The 18,041-nt window shown below is 39.8% G+C and overlaps 1 protein-coding gene across 1 annotated transcript in view; it reads right to left on the reverse strand.

The window, feature by feature from the left end:
• Positions 1-5,638: 5,638 nt before the first annotated feature.
• DOCK3 (dedicator of cytokinesis 3) overlaps positions 5,639-18,041 on the reverse strand; it is a 4,843,230-nt gene continuing 4,830,827 nt past the window's right edge. Inside the window, exon 53 of the mRNA XM_044077993.1 lies at positions 5,639-7,058. Within this exon, the coding sequence (XP_043933928.1) occupies positions 6,555-7,058 (504 nt within the window). The 3' untranslated portion in view covers positions 5,639-6,554. The remainder of the gene's footprint in view (positions 7,059-18,041) is intronic.

The following is an 18,041-nucleotide window of genomic DNA, read 5'->3' on the forward strand; positions in this document are numbered from 1 at the left end:
TGCTAGTCTTTTCAATTAAAAGTGTAGGTAAACATTTTATAATCTTCACTGCTACTTAATTAGAGCTAAATCACGTCAGATGAAAAAGTGCTCATTGAAAAGGAAGCAAAAACAGGAGTAAAGTAAACCGATAAAAGCTTAACTATTACATACCTGGAGATAGCTTGTTTAGTTACTGTTCATTAACAAAGTTTTAAATATCAGGTGCACATGAAAAGGAACAAAGCGCAACATAAGCTAGGGATTCTGTGTAGAGCAGAGTCTTAGCTTACATCAGAAACAAAGTGCTCATTTGCTCAGATTGTCCATGTAACAAAACTACTTTATGTTTCATTGGTTATGGGAGACATCAATAAGAATGTTTGGTGAAACATAAAATCCCTGACAAAAGAACTCATATTTGTGATATGTCCCCAGTAGTAACATACCTCTATGAAATACTAATAAAACATTAGAAAAGGTGCACCTTAAAGAACAAATAATGTTCAACCAAATTAGCATTTTATATAGACTAACTATATATATATATATATATATATATATATATATATATGTGTGTGTGTGTGTGTGTATACACACACACACACACACACACACACACACACACACACACACACAGCGCACGCACGCACACACACACACACACACACACACACACACACACACACACACACACACACACACACACACACACACGCACACACACACGCACACACATATTCAGATCTGTAAAGCACATTCAGCTTCCTAAATAATTGAGGTCTGTATCATATCATCAGTTAAAAATTCTTAAAACTAGGGGTCAGACCATATTCTTCCTCTTCAGCTGAATAGCCTTTCACTATGAATAAGGAATGTATCAAGCTGTCATGAGTTAAAAAAAAAACTACATAACAGCAATATTTAAAATAGCATTGTGCTAAAATGTGGTGCCATTTAATAAAAGCATTTCTTTGCAGAATAGAAAAATCTGGATTTTCTGTTATTTACTTCATTTGCCACTTCAGCTTAGTAATATGTATTCCATACAGAAATAATGATTTGGAAGCTAAGAGACATACATGAATGAGCCACGCCAACAATAATGTACTCATGTACATTAATGAGCCACACCAGTACTCATGTACATTAATGTTACTGCCCCAGTTGAATGAGCCACACCAGTACTCATGTACATTAATGTTACTGCTCCAGTTGAATGAGCCACGCCAGTACTCATGTACATTAATGTCACTGCCCCAGTTGAATGAGCCACGTCAGTACTCATGTACATTACTGTTACTGCTGCAGTTGAATGAGCCATGCCAGTACTCATGTACATTAATGTTACTGCTGCAGTGGAATGTGCCACGCCAGTACTCATGCACATTAATGTTACTGCTCCAGTTGAATGAGCCACACCAGTACTTGTGTACATTACTGTTACTGCTGCAGGTGAATGAGCCACGCCAGTACTCATGTACATTACTGTTACTGCTACAGCCGTATGAGCCACACTAGTACTCATGTACATTACTGTTACTGCTGCAGTTGAATGAGCCATGCCAGTACTCATGTACATTAATGTTACTGCTCCAGTTGAATGTGCCACTCCAGTACTCATGCACATTAATGTTACTGCTCCAGTTGAATGAGCCACACCAGTACTCATGTACATTACTGTTACTGTTGCAGCTGAATGAGCCACGCCAGTACTCATGTACATTACTGTTACTGCTGCAGCTGAATGAGCCATGCCAGTACTCATGTACATTACTGTTACTGCTGTAGCTGAATGAGCCACACCAGTACTCATGTACATTACTGTTACTGCTGCAGCTGAATGAGCCACACTAGTACTCATGTACATTACTGTTACTGTTGCAGCTGAATGAGCCACGCCAGTACTCATGTACATTACTGTTACTGCTGCAACTGAATGAGCCACGCCAGTACTCATGTACATTACTGTTACTGCTGTAGCTGAATGAGCCACGCCAGTACTCATGTACATTACTGTTACTGCTGTAGCTGAATGAGCCACGCCAGTACTCATGTACATTACTGTTACTGCTGTAGCTGAATGAGCCACACCAGTACTCATGTACATTACTGTTACTGCTGTAGCTGAATGAGCCATGCCAGTACTCATGTACATTACTGTTACTGCCCCAGCTACAGGAATGATATGACTATATTAAACAGACCTATCTTCAGTAAGGACATTAAGAAAATGAATACAAAATGAAAGTAGTAGAATAATTAGAAGTCATAACTATAGAATGGCGTGCAGTAAAGTAAAATGGGTCAGGCACGTTATTTCTGCATAATAGCAGTAACAGTTTTTTTTCAATATTTTGCTTTTAGCTACTTCATTTTCTCCTGTAAATGGTATGCAAGTGTGCACCGTGTTAGTGGTATAATGGTGTGCTGTAAACTGTATATCAGTTTATACTGCAATTGTTTCTACCTGGGTCTCTTCTAAGATTCTGCTCCATCCAGAAAGGCTAACCTGATCAATAAACTATACATAAATAAATAAAGACAAACAACTTTACTCATTAGTTTGTTAAGTAAAGCAGCATTATATATCAGCTTCCTGCTACTGGTGTATGAAAGCTGCACCTGCCAATATGAAGAAAAATATGCGCAAAATGTGATCAAGCCCAGGAAAAGAAAACTTTCTGTGCAATTAACCATCATGTGTTCTACATCTGTTTTTTTAACACAGGTGACATCTGAATTCCCTGTTTGCAGAATGCTGTCTCATTTGGGCTGTATTGTGTTTCAGCTAAGAATGTTCTAAGTAAAATGGGCAGAAGAAAAATCCACTATTACTAAGTTTTGCAGAGTTATTCTTGTTTTCTTTTAATGGAGAAATATTTGATGACTGACTAACTTAACTGGTTAACTTTCAAACACAATCAAATTTGATAAAATCCAATGGATACAAGTAGTGTGCATTAGATGTGGATGCTGTAAATTTCATCCACATTAATCATCTGAACATCAATAGCTATGAAGAAAATATTAGGAAAAAAATAGCTCTCATCTTGTATAAAAAAATTTAAGAATGACATATTTTGCTTTTAAGTAAGGACTACAAAAATTTTCTAGAACTTCAGTTTGCTATGGTCAATGGACCAGTCCTGAGAGACAAATATTATAACTGAAACTTTTTAATACATCTACTATTGGTTTATTCCCTAAACATTTATGCATTTTTTAATTGTTATCTATGAAGTACTACCCTATCTACACTAAATATAGGATTATGTTGTCTGTAGCATGAAACTTTTAAAGTGCTAGCATATAAGAAGTAATACTTTTAAAGATTTTTTCAGTATCTTGAAAGGAAAAGTAATTTGGGGTGGATTTGTACCCCATCTGCGATACTTCCAAGACATTATTTCATCAGTGGACCATTTTCCTTCCACATATAAAGGCTATAAACAGAGCTTTGAACTCATTATATGTTTCTAAGTTTTCAGGGTAGGGAGCAAATCTCTTTTTTCAGCAAGTTTAAATATTCAAGCTCCCTATACACAATCCCCAACAACATAATTATAATTTAGGGGCTGAAACTTAACCTCTTTCATTGTTAGCAGAGTTTAATCTTGATGCCCTTGGTATTTACCAAGCTGACTTTTTCTAGCCTTATCTGTCAAATGACCATGGCTATCTTCTATGAACTTCTACTGTCAGACACATGAACTGTGCAAAAGCTAAAAGCATTCAAGCTGTATAAAAGTTTTTAGGCTAAAGATGAAATGTTTATAGAAAGGTGCCAGAATTCTAGCACAGATAAATGACATGCCTTGATGTACATGGTGTCTATCCTCAAGCTAAGATGAAGGCATCGGTATCTGTGCTTAATACATATGTGCTGGAACATCCACAGCAAAGGGATGGATTGCAATGAAATGCTGAAAATGCAGTGCCAAACAATACAAGTGTGGTTTTCTAAAAAGAAACTGGAAATTTCAAACTAGATGTAGTACCAAATAATGTTAGTTTGATTTTCTAAAAAGAAACCTGAAATGTCAAACTAGATCCATTACATTAAAAAAACACATATATAAATTTACCATAACTATATCATATCCCAGTTATATTTTTTTAAAGAAATAATTCACTGCATCTCATGAAATTATATTTTTCAGCTCTGCCCAGTTTCTTGCAACAGATACATTTGTGATTGTTTTATATATACAGTGAAACCAAAGGCATTACACTTATATTTATCAGCTAGTGATTAAATAAGCTATGTCAGAATGAAATGCAGCAAAAAGAATAAAAAAAAGTTATAAACAGAGTTGCCTAAGTACACCATTATACATGTTCTTTATTGATATCTATCTATATATATATATATATATATATATATATATATATATATGTGTGTGTGTGTGTGTGTGTGTGTGTGTGCGTGTGTGCATGTGTGTGTGTGATTATAGTTGCTTTGGTCAAGCAAAAGTAAATGTTGACATCCCAGTCAACACAATACATCGGAAATGTAAATGTTGACCCTCTACTGTGCATGCACTGAGATACAACCACAGTGCATACAAAAAACTAAAAAAACCCCATAAAAAACGGGGGTGCAGGAACATTTTTTTTTGCAGGGGGCAACCTTTCCTACACCCCCCTTGCAAATTATACATATACTAACTCTAAGATTGCAAACTAGGAAAAGGGAATATTTCCAAACCAGAGAAATTTGTGATCACATACCTGTCGACAATCTGTTTAGCTGACCAAAAGCAGCTGACTAAACAGATGTTGAACAAACATTCTATCAAAGCATATGAAACCATATATGTATGTATGTGTGCAATTGTGTGTATATGTGTGTGTGTGTGTGTGTGTGTGTGTGTGTGTGTGTGTGTGTGTGTATATATATATATATATATATATATATATATATATATATATATATATATATATATATATATATATATATGGGTTACCCTTAGTATGTCGAAGAGCCACTACATCGAATTCCACTTCACCAACACGGCAGAACATCGACAAATGAAAAGCCGAAGTTTCCCACACAGTAAGTTACCATTTAGCCATCCACCTGAACTTTGCCCCATACCCCCTGCGGTAGTGCATTCTCAGAGTTGAAATATTAAGTTAGGGGTGTGTGGGGGCAAAGCCCCCCACATTTGTGTAGTCAGTTTAATGGCAGTTTTTCAGTTCTGGATTGCCAAATGGTAACTTACCGTGTGGGAAACTTCGGCTCTTCATGTGTCGATGTTCTGCCATGTTGGTGAAGTGGAATTCGATGTAATGGACTGTCGAAGTACTAAAGGTAACCCACATATATATATATATATATATATATATATATATATATATATATATAGATATATATGTAGATATATGATATACTATTATTCTGTACTATTTAATAAAAAAAGATTATCCCAGAACATTGTATTTGTCAATAACAGTTCTTACAGTTATCCTTCTATATGAGCTTCTCAAGCATAAGCAGTTAATTTTCTGAAAATAAGTTAAAGAGTGAAGCCCAATGATAAAGTAGACCTTGCAAGCAGCCTGTTCCACAGGCAGCATCAATCAATAAACATTTCCTTACAGATCTAAATTAGCTGACTCATACAAGCTGACATAAGCTACAACTGACGAACAGTTAACTGATGACACTGATGACAAAGTCCAAGTCACAAGTGCAGCATTAAATTATGGGCCTTTGCCAGATATATATTTTTTTATTTTGTTATTGTTACCAAATTGCCTCTGACATAGTTATCGGCATAAGTATATCAAAGAAATACTCAGTCAAAATTCTGCATTGGCACTTTCTTTTGACATGCTAGCTAACAATAATGAGAGTCAGACACAAAATGGAATCACAATTGCTATCAAAGGAAATAGGGCAAGTGGAAATCATTTTGCTGGCATGTGCATTACTCATCCAGTACTGCTCAGCACCATGGATTTGCTAACACAGCATTTGTTGAATTCCCTGTTTGTATCCAAGGTCATTGTCTGTCTTAAATCTAGCTTTCATATACATACATACATGCACATGCATGCTTGTGCATGTGTGTATGTGTGTGTGGTCTGTCTGTGTGTGTGTGTGTGTGTGTGTGTGTGTGTGTGTGTGTGTGTGTGTGTGTGTGTAACCATGAACCTGCATCAACTCTTTCTCCTTCATACCATTTCATTGCACATGACCAGCACCCAAACCCCAACAAGCTGCTTCCCTTTATCAATTTCCCTCCACAACATCTACATAGTGAAAGGCAAGCATTTTGAATGAATGGGGCTTTGTGAAAATAGCGTCAGGATCTGAGCACCAGTGATGCAGTTTGCACTTGCTGTGCATATGAAGCAGCAACACCGCATGCAAACACAATCTTTGTACAAATCAGACACCCTATTTCAAATAGTTCAGCTTATAGGGCCTGCTCAGGATGCTGTCTAGTGACAGCTGATTGCATTATACAAATGTAGTAATGTGTCTACACACAGTTTTGGAATGCCCTGCCCTGTGTTTCTCCAGTGTCTAAACCAATAGATGATTTGCTTCTGAAACTCTAGTGTTATTTTTCCTTTATCCCTTGCTCCCAGGCAACCTTGGCTTGTTCTTCTTTACCACTAGGCAGCACAGTTTGAGAAATTTTACATGATGTCATCCGGGGCCTTGCTTCTTCCTCCATCCTTTCTTCATTTTCTATTATTGGAATCCTGGGCTGGTACGGCTTTGGAGGTAAGGCTGGGGGGTCCACAGGCTCTGGTGGCATCACACCTGTTGGAGCAGAATGACTTCGGCAAGGCTGAGACTTTACAGACTCAAGGACATCAGGCTCAGACAGACTGTAACGGACTGGAAGGTAGGGTGTTTCTATGTCTTCATCTGTGTTCCAAGACTGACTGGGAACAGAGTCCATAGTGTCTGTACGTGGTGGTGGCTCGGATGAATGTCCAAAGTTACTTTCGCTAAGCGAAGACACTCCACTGCTGGCACTGCCGGAAAGAGTGGAGTTACTTCCATCCATTCCAGACTGAGGGCTAGTAGGAGATGCAGGAATTGGATGGAGAGGAGACTAAATGGAAGAAAAAATAATTACATGAGAAGGACAGTGTCAAACTGCAGTACATATCTAATACTGTAATAAGGTTTTTTCATTTGCTTATCTGATAGTAAACTATGGAATACATTTATCAGTTCCAAGAGTAAACATGAGTAAATCCATACTAACAACGAAAATGCATATAGAGGTGTTAATGATTACTGCAGAATGGACAGGGACCTGACCTGCATATACGACTCTTAAAGTAAGTATAGATATTTTATACAATCAGTCAAGGAAAGAAGAGGAAATAAACAGAATTACTGCAGTCATGGTTAAATTGCATGGTGTGTACAATGCAAAATTGCATGGCAGAGCTTGAGTTTGCAGTCTGGCATTTGGTGCAGTTTGGTGCAGTTTACTAATCCTAGACAGGAGACTGGATAAGGGGTTACAGCATAATACAGAGGAACTGTGTGCATATCTCTAGAAGAATGCAATAAAGACAGAGAACTTTGTTTATAAGATCTAGAGAGGTGGATTATTTAGCAGAAAATGGAGTGCAACAAAGAATCATTTTACATTTGTATAGGGAAGATTTGGATTGTGTGCATTAGCAGTATTAAGAGGTATGTTACACAGTGATCTGAACAGAAAAAGGGTGAAAGTTTTCACCAGTAGAGACTTAAAAACAATTCAAGGAATGTTTAGCTAGGACGTATTGTGTACAATGATTTTGGGGTGGGTATAATGTGAGGTGTTACATTACTACTATCATTGATGGGAGAAAAGAACCATTGAACATTAACCTCAGGAAGGGGGGGAAGGCAGGTTGACACTTCCAGGTATAGGCCAAACAAAGAATCACTGTGTACAGCTTCTAGCGGGAGAAGGAGTTGAGCTATGTCAAGAAATTCAAAATACAGCAATACTGCCCACTGGTTACATGACAAGGAATAAACCACTATGCATCAGTTGGACCTAAGCATAAAATGTACAAATCTACTGCACTGTTGCTTCCCAAAATGAAAATGGTACTGATCTTTGGTATAGCATAAATACAATCAATGTCAGTGTCATCGTAGGTGCAGTCCACAAATGTTGTGCACTAAGTGTCATCGTGGCTGCAGTCCACAAATGTTGTGCACTAAGTGTCATCGTGGGTGCAGTCCACAAATGTTGTGCACTAGGCCAAGGCAAACAAGGAAGGAATAAAGGAAGGCTTTAACTTGTGTTAGTACACTATGGCAGAGAAAAAGAGCATTCTTCACTGATTCTTCATTTTCATAGAGTGGTTGGCTGTGGAGAGTGTGTGTGTGTGTGTGTGTGTGTGTGTGTGTGTGTGTGTGTGTGTGTGTGTGTGTGTGTGTGTGTGTGTGTCTGTGTGTGTGTGTCTGTGTGTGTGTTTGGGGGGGTGCAAGGGGTATCAGAGATGCAATACATAAAACTTGTCAGCTGGACCTAGAAGGCAGAGTTAGATGAATCACGCTGATAGGAGCAAATATGCACTGATAAAGCAGGCTTACTAACATGTTACCAAGACAGACTCGATCGAATTCACTTTGCATAAAACCCGAACATTGAATGCTGGCAATGTTGAACACCAATAATGCAGAAGTACAAATCTCGCCCTCATCTCAGCCCATGTTAGCACTCTTCCCAAGATCATATTTGATTTGTATTTCACCAATACTGGGATTTGGCATTGCAATTTTCGTGGACGTGAGTCGATGTTAAGACCATTCAACTGAGTCCGTCTCAGTAACATGATAGTAAACTGATAAATCACTCTACATTTATGCTGAAATTAAGAGGGATATATCTTCTGGTAGAGGTATAAGTGATACAAAGCAGAAAGCCTACATGCTGATCCAGTTAGGTAAAAATAATTTTCTCATGTCTCAGTATGGATAAAACACAAACCAGGCTATACATAGCAGAATTCTGAAGTTCTTGCCTCCTATTCCCTTAATTTTATTGACACAGATATTTTCTAATTCTGATTATCAGACAGTAGTACTCATACACTTTATAACCTACTGTAGCAATTCAAGCTTTCTAGTCTCTGAAATTTCTATATATACAGGCAAAATAAAAAAATAAATTCAGTACTCTTTAGAACAATTCGGAAAATGCTGGACTGAATAACTGAGAGAGCAATAAATTGAAGTCCAAGACTACATAGGTTCATAGGTATGTAATAGGCTAACAGTCACAGGGGCCTTTTTAAGCTCTACCATTTATCTAAAATCTCAGATAAGTTTTGGTACCCTTGATAAGTTTAAACAGAGGATTGGCAGATGAAACATTTACAAGCAGAGGCCTGGGAGATGAACCATTTACAGTCTGTCTGTGTCCATTAAAGACATAGGTGCCAAACCAAGGATAAATTTCCTGTTCCCCATCCAATTATCCAAGCTACACTTGAACTGGGTTATGCAGGAATGCTGCTTCACATGGATAGGTACCTGTTCCAGAGAAGGGGTAGTTTCTAAGATATATACCTGTCTCTCCAGCAGGTCTTATTTACAACACAGGCAAGAAAAGCTCCAGTAGTGCTAATAATTACCTGTAACAGCCAGAACCACATCATAGTCAAATTGTGTCCTAGTCAAAATAATGAACCACCACCCTCATAGTCATACTGATATCCCATTACTTGATTGTCTCTCACTAGTTATTAAAAACGTCATTCAAACCTGTCAGTGTTCAAACTAGTTTCTTAATTATTTTTTAATTTAAAATATTTATTTCAGATTTTACATTGAACACATCAACAGCCATTTGCTAAATAAAACCAAAACCTTTCACACTGACACAGAGTTGGATGGGCAGCACTAAAACTTCTCTTTCCTTGAAACGAGCATTTATTAAAAGTATATCCAGTACATCATTAAACAAGAGATGTGCTGGGATAAGAGTCAAACAGCATATACTGCAGCACTAATCAGTGGCTATGTGAAGGGTGCAAGGACTCAAAGCTGATCTCCCCCTGTGGATGTTATGTGCTGTAGCCAAAAGGGTCTGTGTCCACAACTGTAGAAAATGTGATTTGGAAATGCGTTAGCTGCAATGGGCAAAGACCTTGTTATCAGTTAGTTTGCATCACTGAATCATGTGATGGTACCACTAGTGTTTCAGCCCTTTTTTGCGCTAATCACCTCAGGAGGCCCATGTATCACATTAGCACAGCACCCCCCTCAGTCATACACACACGCACACACACACACACACACACACACACACACACACACGCACGCACGCACGCACACACACACACACACACACACACACACTACCATACTTCCTACTTGCCCCTGTCTTTACAAAACATCCCTGATTTTGTCTCTTACTCAGTCCTTATTCCTCAGAAATCATGAATGAGTAGCCAGTCAATAATGACAGACATTAGAGTTTCATTATTCATTTTATTTATTTATTTAACATATGCTGACTGGGAAAGTCATTCTTCTTATTGTTCAGAAAATTCACCATGATGCTAGACCAACTGTACTATTAACTATGCAAGTGACTCCAACTAATATTTATAATTCTCTCTGGTGTTGTCGAGTTTCATAGGTTCATAGATAGGTACTCGGCTAGCTGCCCTTGTGGGCCATTTTAAGCCTAGCCAGTTTCTATTGTTGTGCTTGAATTAACCTTTCTTGTTTGTACTTGCCCATTCTCTGGTCAATACTTATATATTATCCTTAGTAAGAATAACTGGGCTCAATATCATAGATAAACTGAGGGGACCCATGCATGGGATAAAACATTTAGAAGCTATCTCTGGCCATTAGTAGTACAGGGGGGCTGTCCTGGAGTAAATGTTTTATGACACATCTATAGATCCAAGTTGTATCTGAATATGCACAGGGATGAGCTTTGTTTAATGTGGATAGGGAGTCTGTTCCACAGCAGCAGTATTCTCTCTGAGACATATTCCTGTCCCTCCAAACTTTTCTGTTGATGTTTCAGAAGAGGTTTAGATCCCTAGACCAAGTATTTCTAATGCCATTTGACCTGCTGATGTGCAGTAGATCCATCAGTATTGGGTCAGAGGATGCCTTGTACACCAGACATAGGTCACCTCTTAGCAGTCTGTGGGTTACAGAGTGCAGTGACAGGACTATGAGTCAGTCCATTTAGGGCATATTATTTAGTACTTGTATCCTTTTAGTAAGGTATCTATCTGGGTGTTTCATTTGTTTGATGTGTCTGGATAGATACATGCCAAAGGTGGCATTATACCCAATGACTGGCCTAATGACAGTTGAGTAAAAGAAGGACAATGACATCCCTAGATCTAGAAACAATCTCTTAGCTTATAAGCTGCACACTATAGAAGGACATTCCTATGACAGTGGACACATATCGGTTGTAGGTTATGTCATTGTCCACATACGTTCCCAAATCCCAAACAACTTGAGTAAACATGACCTGCCCTTGATAAAAACAAACTGAGACATGTCCAGTGTTTGAGGTTCACTATATCCTTGTTAAATAGTTCCATGATCAAGTCTTTCCATGGCTTTGCATATTAGGTTGGTCAGACATACAGATCTGCAATTGCCCACGTCTATGGAAAGTCTTTCCTTATGCAGGGGAATGACTGTAGCTGTTCACTATTTGCTTGGTACAAAACACATATGGAGGCTGAGGTTGAACAGTGCTGGTAGGAATGGAGGCAGCTAAATCATGCTTTATGTTATATATATGATACATCTATAGATACTGTTTGGACCCACTGATGCAGTATTTTTAACTTATGATAGCACTTTTAGGACTTGGTTTTGTACGATAACTGGAGGTGAGCTAGGTTCAGGTATATCTTGTGGGACAGAAAGAAAACAGAGAGCGTTAAAGTTAGAGATGAATTTATTAGTTGGTAGGTTCTCTATATCTTCAGCCTCAGTGTAGGTAACATCTCTCACAATCAGCTCAACACATTTTATTGTGCTTCTGAGATTTCAAACATAACTAAAAAGGCTTGCGATTTTATTTTGGCTTATGAAGCTATTTAAGATCATAGTATTATAGGAAGTTACTAGGGTAATGGCCCTAGGGCCCTTACAAACCTAACCAAGTTCTACCCATATTTCCATGATCAGCACCTAATGCCCGTGTCCAAGAGGGACACAGGTAGAACCCCCAGGGTTAACTTACGGTTACTCATCCAATCGTCCAGATTGCTTTTGAAGAAGGCCAATGAGGTACTTTGTTTGACATGAAGTGGGGATCTGTTCCAAAGGTGTGGTAGTCTCTGGGACACAAATCTATCCCTCCAGCAGGTTCTATTAATGTGACATACCAGCTTCAGGTTTTTAGAGCAAGTAACCTGGGTACCATTTGAGTTGCAGATATGCAGCATTTTCAATAAAGCAGGGCCAGAGATTGCCTTATATGCAAGGCAGAGATTGAACAGAATAAAGTGACAGTTATTTCAGATGATCCGCATAGGACAGATGCTGAAGATCTTGAATTTTCCTCATGAAGAATCTTTGTGATTTCTCCAACTGCTGCCGGTGTTTGAAAAGATACATACCAAAAGGGGCACAGTACTCAATTATTGGCCTGATGAGGGAAAAGTACTGGGAGATTATAACTTTTTTTTTCTGGAGGCAATACCCTTACATATGAGATGAGCAATACAGAATGCCCATCTTACCACTGTGGGGACATAGTGATCAAAGGTAAGATTGCTGTCAACTTGTCTGCCCAGGTCTCTCACCACTGTGTGTACTTAGGGTGTTACTATTGATGTGGTAGTCAGTAGGAACATCGTTCTTACCAAAAGGGATGATAATACATTTTTTTTTGCATTGAGTTTAAGGCCATGACTTTGGCACCAGTCATTTGTTTGTGTAAGACCTTCTTATTAAATGTTGACATCATTTGGAGATTCTATGACCCCTCCCAGTTTGCAGTCATCAGCAAACTTTGTTAGCCCCAGACCTTTAGTTTTTGATTGTACTTTGGGGAAATTGATTCCAAACAGTAGAGGTCCCAGGACTGATCCCTGTGGAACACCACTGGTTACAGGTCTGCTGTTGGAGGTGGGGTCCCCTATTTTGACTATATGTGTTCTATAAGTGAACCAGTTAGTGACCCATCTAATGATATAAGGGTTGATACCTAGCTGGGTGAGTTTGTCAATGGCGTCTGAGTGGAGGACAGTGTCAAAAGCGTTGGCTAAGTCTACGTAGGTTGTATGCACAGACCTCCCCTCATCCAGGGCCTTGGTGACTATCGCAAAGAAGTTCACTAGGTTTAACAGATCTCCCTTTGACAAATCCAAAATGAGTAGGGTCAAGTGTTAGGAGATTATAGGTTCCTAGGTTAGTACTAAGCTAACTGCCCTTGCGAGCCATTTTAAGCCTAGCCAATTATCCCTTGTGAGACTCAAACCCTGCACCTTGTGTTTGTAAGGCAAACACCTTAACCATTAGGCCACCCTCCCTCCCTCCCTATCTATATATTACCTATATCTTTGTTGATAAGATCCATGATGATTCACTCCATGGCCTTGCAAATAAGGCTAGTCAGGCTAATAGGTCTATAGTTGCCAGGGTCAGTGGAATCACCACCTTTCTGCAAGGGAATAATGGTGGCCATTTTCCATTCAGCTAGGGCAAAGCTGGTGCTTAGACTATGATTGAAAAGAGTACCCAGTGGTGTTGCTAATTCGGTATTGCTAATTCTTGTTGGAGCCCATGTAGGATGCATCCAGGGATGTTATCAGGTCCCATAGATCTTGTGTTTTTGGCCATGGAGAGGGCATTTGCAACCTGCTCTTTAGAGATACATGGCAGGGGACAGGTGGTTTGGATGTCATGGGGTACATATAGTGGGAACAGGAGTGTGAAGTTTTCACAGAACCTATCAGCCAACAGGTTATTTATGTCCACAGGCTCAGTTTATGTGGTATCATTAACTACCAGTTCAGCACAAATTTGGACCTTTCCTTTTAGGTTACGGATGTAACTAAAGAATGCCTTATGGTTGTCCTTAGTAGTCCTTAGTTGAGAAAGCTAATTTTGATTTATAGTTTGCTTTGGAGGACTTCACAATAAATCTTATTTGCTTGTTTAAGCTGAAGATGGAGTGTTTCCAGTTTAAGGCTCACTCCCTCTTATGCTTAGACAGCAATTTCTTCCTCCTATTGTAAAGTCTCTTGATGGCAGTTGTCCACCAGACAGGTTTGCTCTTCCTTGAGGAGCTTATTTTTGTCCAATCAGGTACAGCTGAATCAATGCAAGTTATACAGGTGTTTGCATAAAGCAATGGTGTAGAACTCAGCATAGTTGCCAGTTCCATTTGGGGGGGGGTGGCTGCTTTGGAGAAGTTTTATAGTTTAGTTGCTGCTGGGGTGGTCAGGTGTCATAGTAACTTCAAATGAAACTGATTTGTGGTCAGATCTCACCAGCAAAGACCTCACAGAGGTGGTGCTACAGTGGTCCCCCATATTGTACCCACTAGATCCACTTGTGGGGGTGTCAACCAGCTGGTCCAGGGCATTGGAGCTAACAAAGTCAAAGAACCTTTGAGCAAGTGAGTTTGAGCACAAGTAATTTACCCATTCTATGAATGGGTAGTTAAAGTTTCCCAAAACCATGTTGTTCAGATGTATCTTGATAGACTCAAGTAGATCTAAATAGGCAGAGTGGGTACCGGGATTCATGGAGGAGGTCCTGTATTTGGCAATGTCTTGAATAGGTGTCCTACCAACAGTTAATTGCACCTGAAGTATCTGCAAGGAATCATATTGTTTAACTAATCTGGAGGTGTATTTATCTTTAATGAATATTGATACACTACCCCCTTTAGTTTTCATACCTTCAGTTTGTGGTTTGAATGTGTGGAAGGAGGTGTAACCTGGTATGGCTGGACTGCTCTCCACAGCCTTGAACCAGGTCTCTGTGACTACACAAATGCCTGCGCCTTCCAAGGTGAGGACTGCTTCCAGTGAGTGAAGTTTCATGTTAAGACTCCTAGCATTTAGCAGCATAACCTTGAGGTTGTTTTTAGATGAAGTTTTTTATGTCAGGAATTTTGTCCTTGAGACACTTCCTAAATAAGACACTATGAGGGTGGCAAGATCCTTAGCCAGTTGCCGAAATCCCAGGGGTGACAGATGAAGACCATCTGTGACAAACCACTGAGGTCTGTTGATCATGTTATCACAGCTGACAGATACAGAGCCCAGGCTGATTTCAGCCTCACCTGTGTCTTTCATGGATTTTATTAAGCTCTTTGAGTTGTCTGTTTATTTCAAAGATGAGGGAACTAACATTCTGGGAATGGCTCTTCTTAGTTTTGCTCAAAAAACTCTTCCTTTTATTACAAGCCTTGTTGACATCTAACCTATGATATTGCCTACATCCTGGTAGATAGGTTCAGTGCTAACTTTACCCCCCTCTCACCCCCTAAAGGGCCCATCTCTTTGCCAGAAGAATGCAAAGTTCCTGTAACCACGGCTGCACAGGCAAAAAACACACTCTCCAAAGCCAAGAACACAGCATTCATGGGACCTGGCACCTTACCTAAGCACCATGTTCAATCATAGCCTCACCTCAAGCTTTGTACCCACTGAATGATGCACAGCAATGGTTATCCCACTCCACAAAAAGGGAGCCACCATGGACCCCGGGAACTACCGCACCATTAGCCTAATGAGCCTGGTCTGCAAGGCCATGGAACGTATCATCATAGATCATATACACAAAGACATTGGTAATCTCCAAACTCTGGACCCCACCCAGTTCAGTTTTGTAAAAGGCAGATCATATCTCCTAAACCTGATAGACTTCTTTGAAGCAGTCACCAAAGCCGTAGATGAGGGTAAGGTGGTTCACACGGCCTCTCTAGATCTCGCCAATGCTTTTGACACCATCCCTCACTCTGGAATTATCGATAAACTCACTAAACTAGGTATAAATCCCTATGTCACAAGATGGGTTGTCAACTGGCTCACTGAGAGAACCCACACTGTGAAAGTAGTAGACTCCAAATCCGACTTCAGACCAGTGACAAGTGGAGTACCACAGGGTTCAGTCCTGGGTCCTCGCCTGTTTGGCATCTACTTTTCTGAAGTACAGGCTAACACAGCAGGTCTTTAGCTAACAAAGTTTGCACATGACTACAAACTAGGAGCCATAATCGAAACTCCTAATGATCTGGACATCCTACAAAAGGGCGTCATGGAGACAGATGCCTGGTGTCAAAGCCATGACCTCAAGCTCAATGCCAAAAAGTGCATTGTCATCCCCTTTGGTAAAAACTCTGTACCCATGCGCTACCACATAGGTGGTAGCCTACTTAACACTGAAAGTGTGATAAGAGACCTTGGGACACAGGTGGACAGTAGTCTCTCCTTTGATAATCACATCACCACAGTAGTCAGGAAATCTTTCTATGTGGCACACCTCATCACAAAAGGTTTCTCATCCAGGAAAAAAGAGGTCATTGTTCCCCTCTACTCATCACTCATTAGACCCATTATAGAGCACACCACCCCTTTTCATATGTACCTCACAAGACATGTACAACAACGGGAAAGGCCACAGAAATACCTCACAAAGAGAATTACTGGCCTCAAACAGATGCCGTACGCAGACCTTCTAAAAAAACTCCAGCTTTACACCATCGCATATCGCCTACTCAGAGGCAATCTCTGCCTAACATACAAAGCTATGTCAAACCCAGAGCTGTTGGACATACTCCACTTAAAGAAATCCCAATCTCTCCAAGCTACACGCTCTAGGGACCTAAACCTTGTCACTACAATCAACAGAACATGCTGGAGGGATAGATTCCTGCCCCAAAGACTTCCCATACTCTGGAATAAACTACCTATCTATATCAAACAAAGCTCCTCATTAGCACTCTTCAAGAAAAATCTTGATGATTGGATGGGAAATAGGAAATTCATCCTGGAGATCACCTCTGTGGCTCTGCTCAACAGGAGCACAGGAAAATAATTTTCTTGGGTGGCAAACGCCAGGGTACCTTTTTGGCTGGGCTTATATATGCCCTAGGGCCAATAGCCTAGTACCTACCTATGAACCTATGATATTATGGTTTGACCATTTGGGTTTATTTCTGAGAGATGCCCTGTGCTTCTTCCTAAATGATACAGCTGCATATATGCAGTGCTCCTCTTGGCTTTGTCTGAAAATCTTGAGCATAGCCATTTGGAAGCCCCATCCATGGACCCACCCCCATCCATCTCAACTAACCTTGATTTTACAGAACATCCCTGATTTTGCCTATCTGCCTTGTCTCTTGTAACTGATGGACCATTACAGTCAGACAATAATAGCAGACATTGGAGTTTTATACTGCTTATTGTTCAGATAATACATCAGGGTGCAAGAGTGACCTTACATTAAGTTCTCAGTTAGTACAGGGGACTAAAGCACTGAATATTTTGAGCTAAGTGCATGAGGTTTAAAGCTTTCCCACTGTGGTTCTTTGACTTCTTTAAAGTGACTCAGGGTAACAACTATCCCTAGTGACTATTTCTAGCCTAGAGAAGTAAAGCTCTGCCTTGCTGACAAGTTGCTCGCTGCGTCAAGGGTACAGGATTTTAAAGAGAGCTATAATTCTATTTAATGCATATCTCTGGTATCTGGGGTTAACCTTACAAGTGTTTATGCTGCAAAAACTGCTCTATTAACTTTTTAAGTGATTTTAGTGTAAAGAGAATCCCAGATATCTACTATCCCCCTACTTCTTTCATGCTACAAAGCATATTGTCTTTAAGTGAGTTTAAAGTAATATTCAAACTGTCCTGGTGTAAAGTGTCCTCCCTCTAACACTGCAGGATTTGCTAATTGGTCTATGGGATTTAGAGGAATGATTTCACCCCACACACAATCGCGCGCACACACACACACACACACACACACACACACACACACACACACACACACACACACACACACACACACACACACACACACAAACACACACACACACACACACACACGTGCAAACACACACATGCACATGCCC

The sequence above is a fragment of the Protopterus annectens genome, chromosome 7.part0, assembly GCF_019279795.1.
Source record: "Protopterus annectens isolate FY-2018-M chromosome 7.part0, PAN1.0, whole genome shotgun sequence".
Classification (NCBI taxonomy): Eukaryota; Metazoa; Chordata; order Ceratodontiformes; family Protopteridae; genus Protopterus; species Protopterus annectens.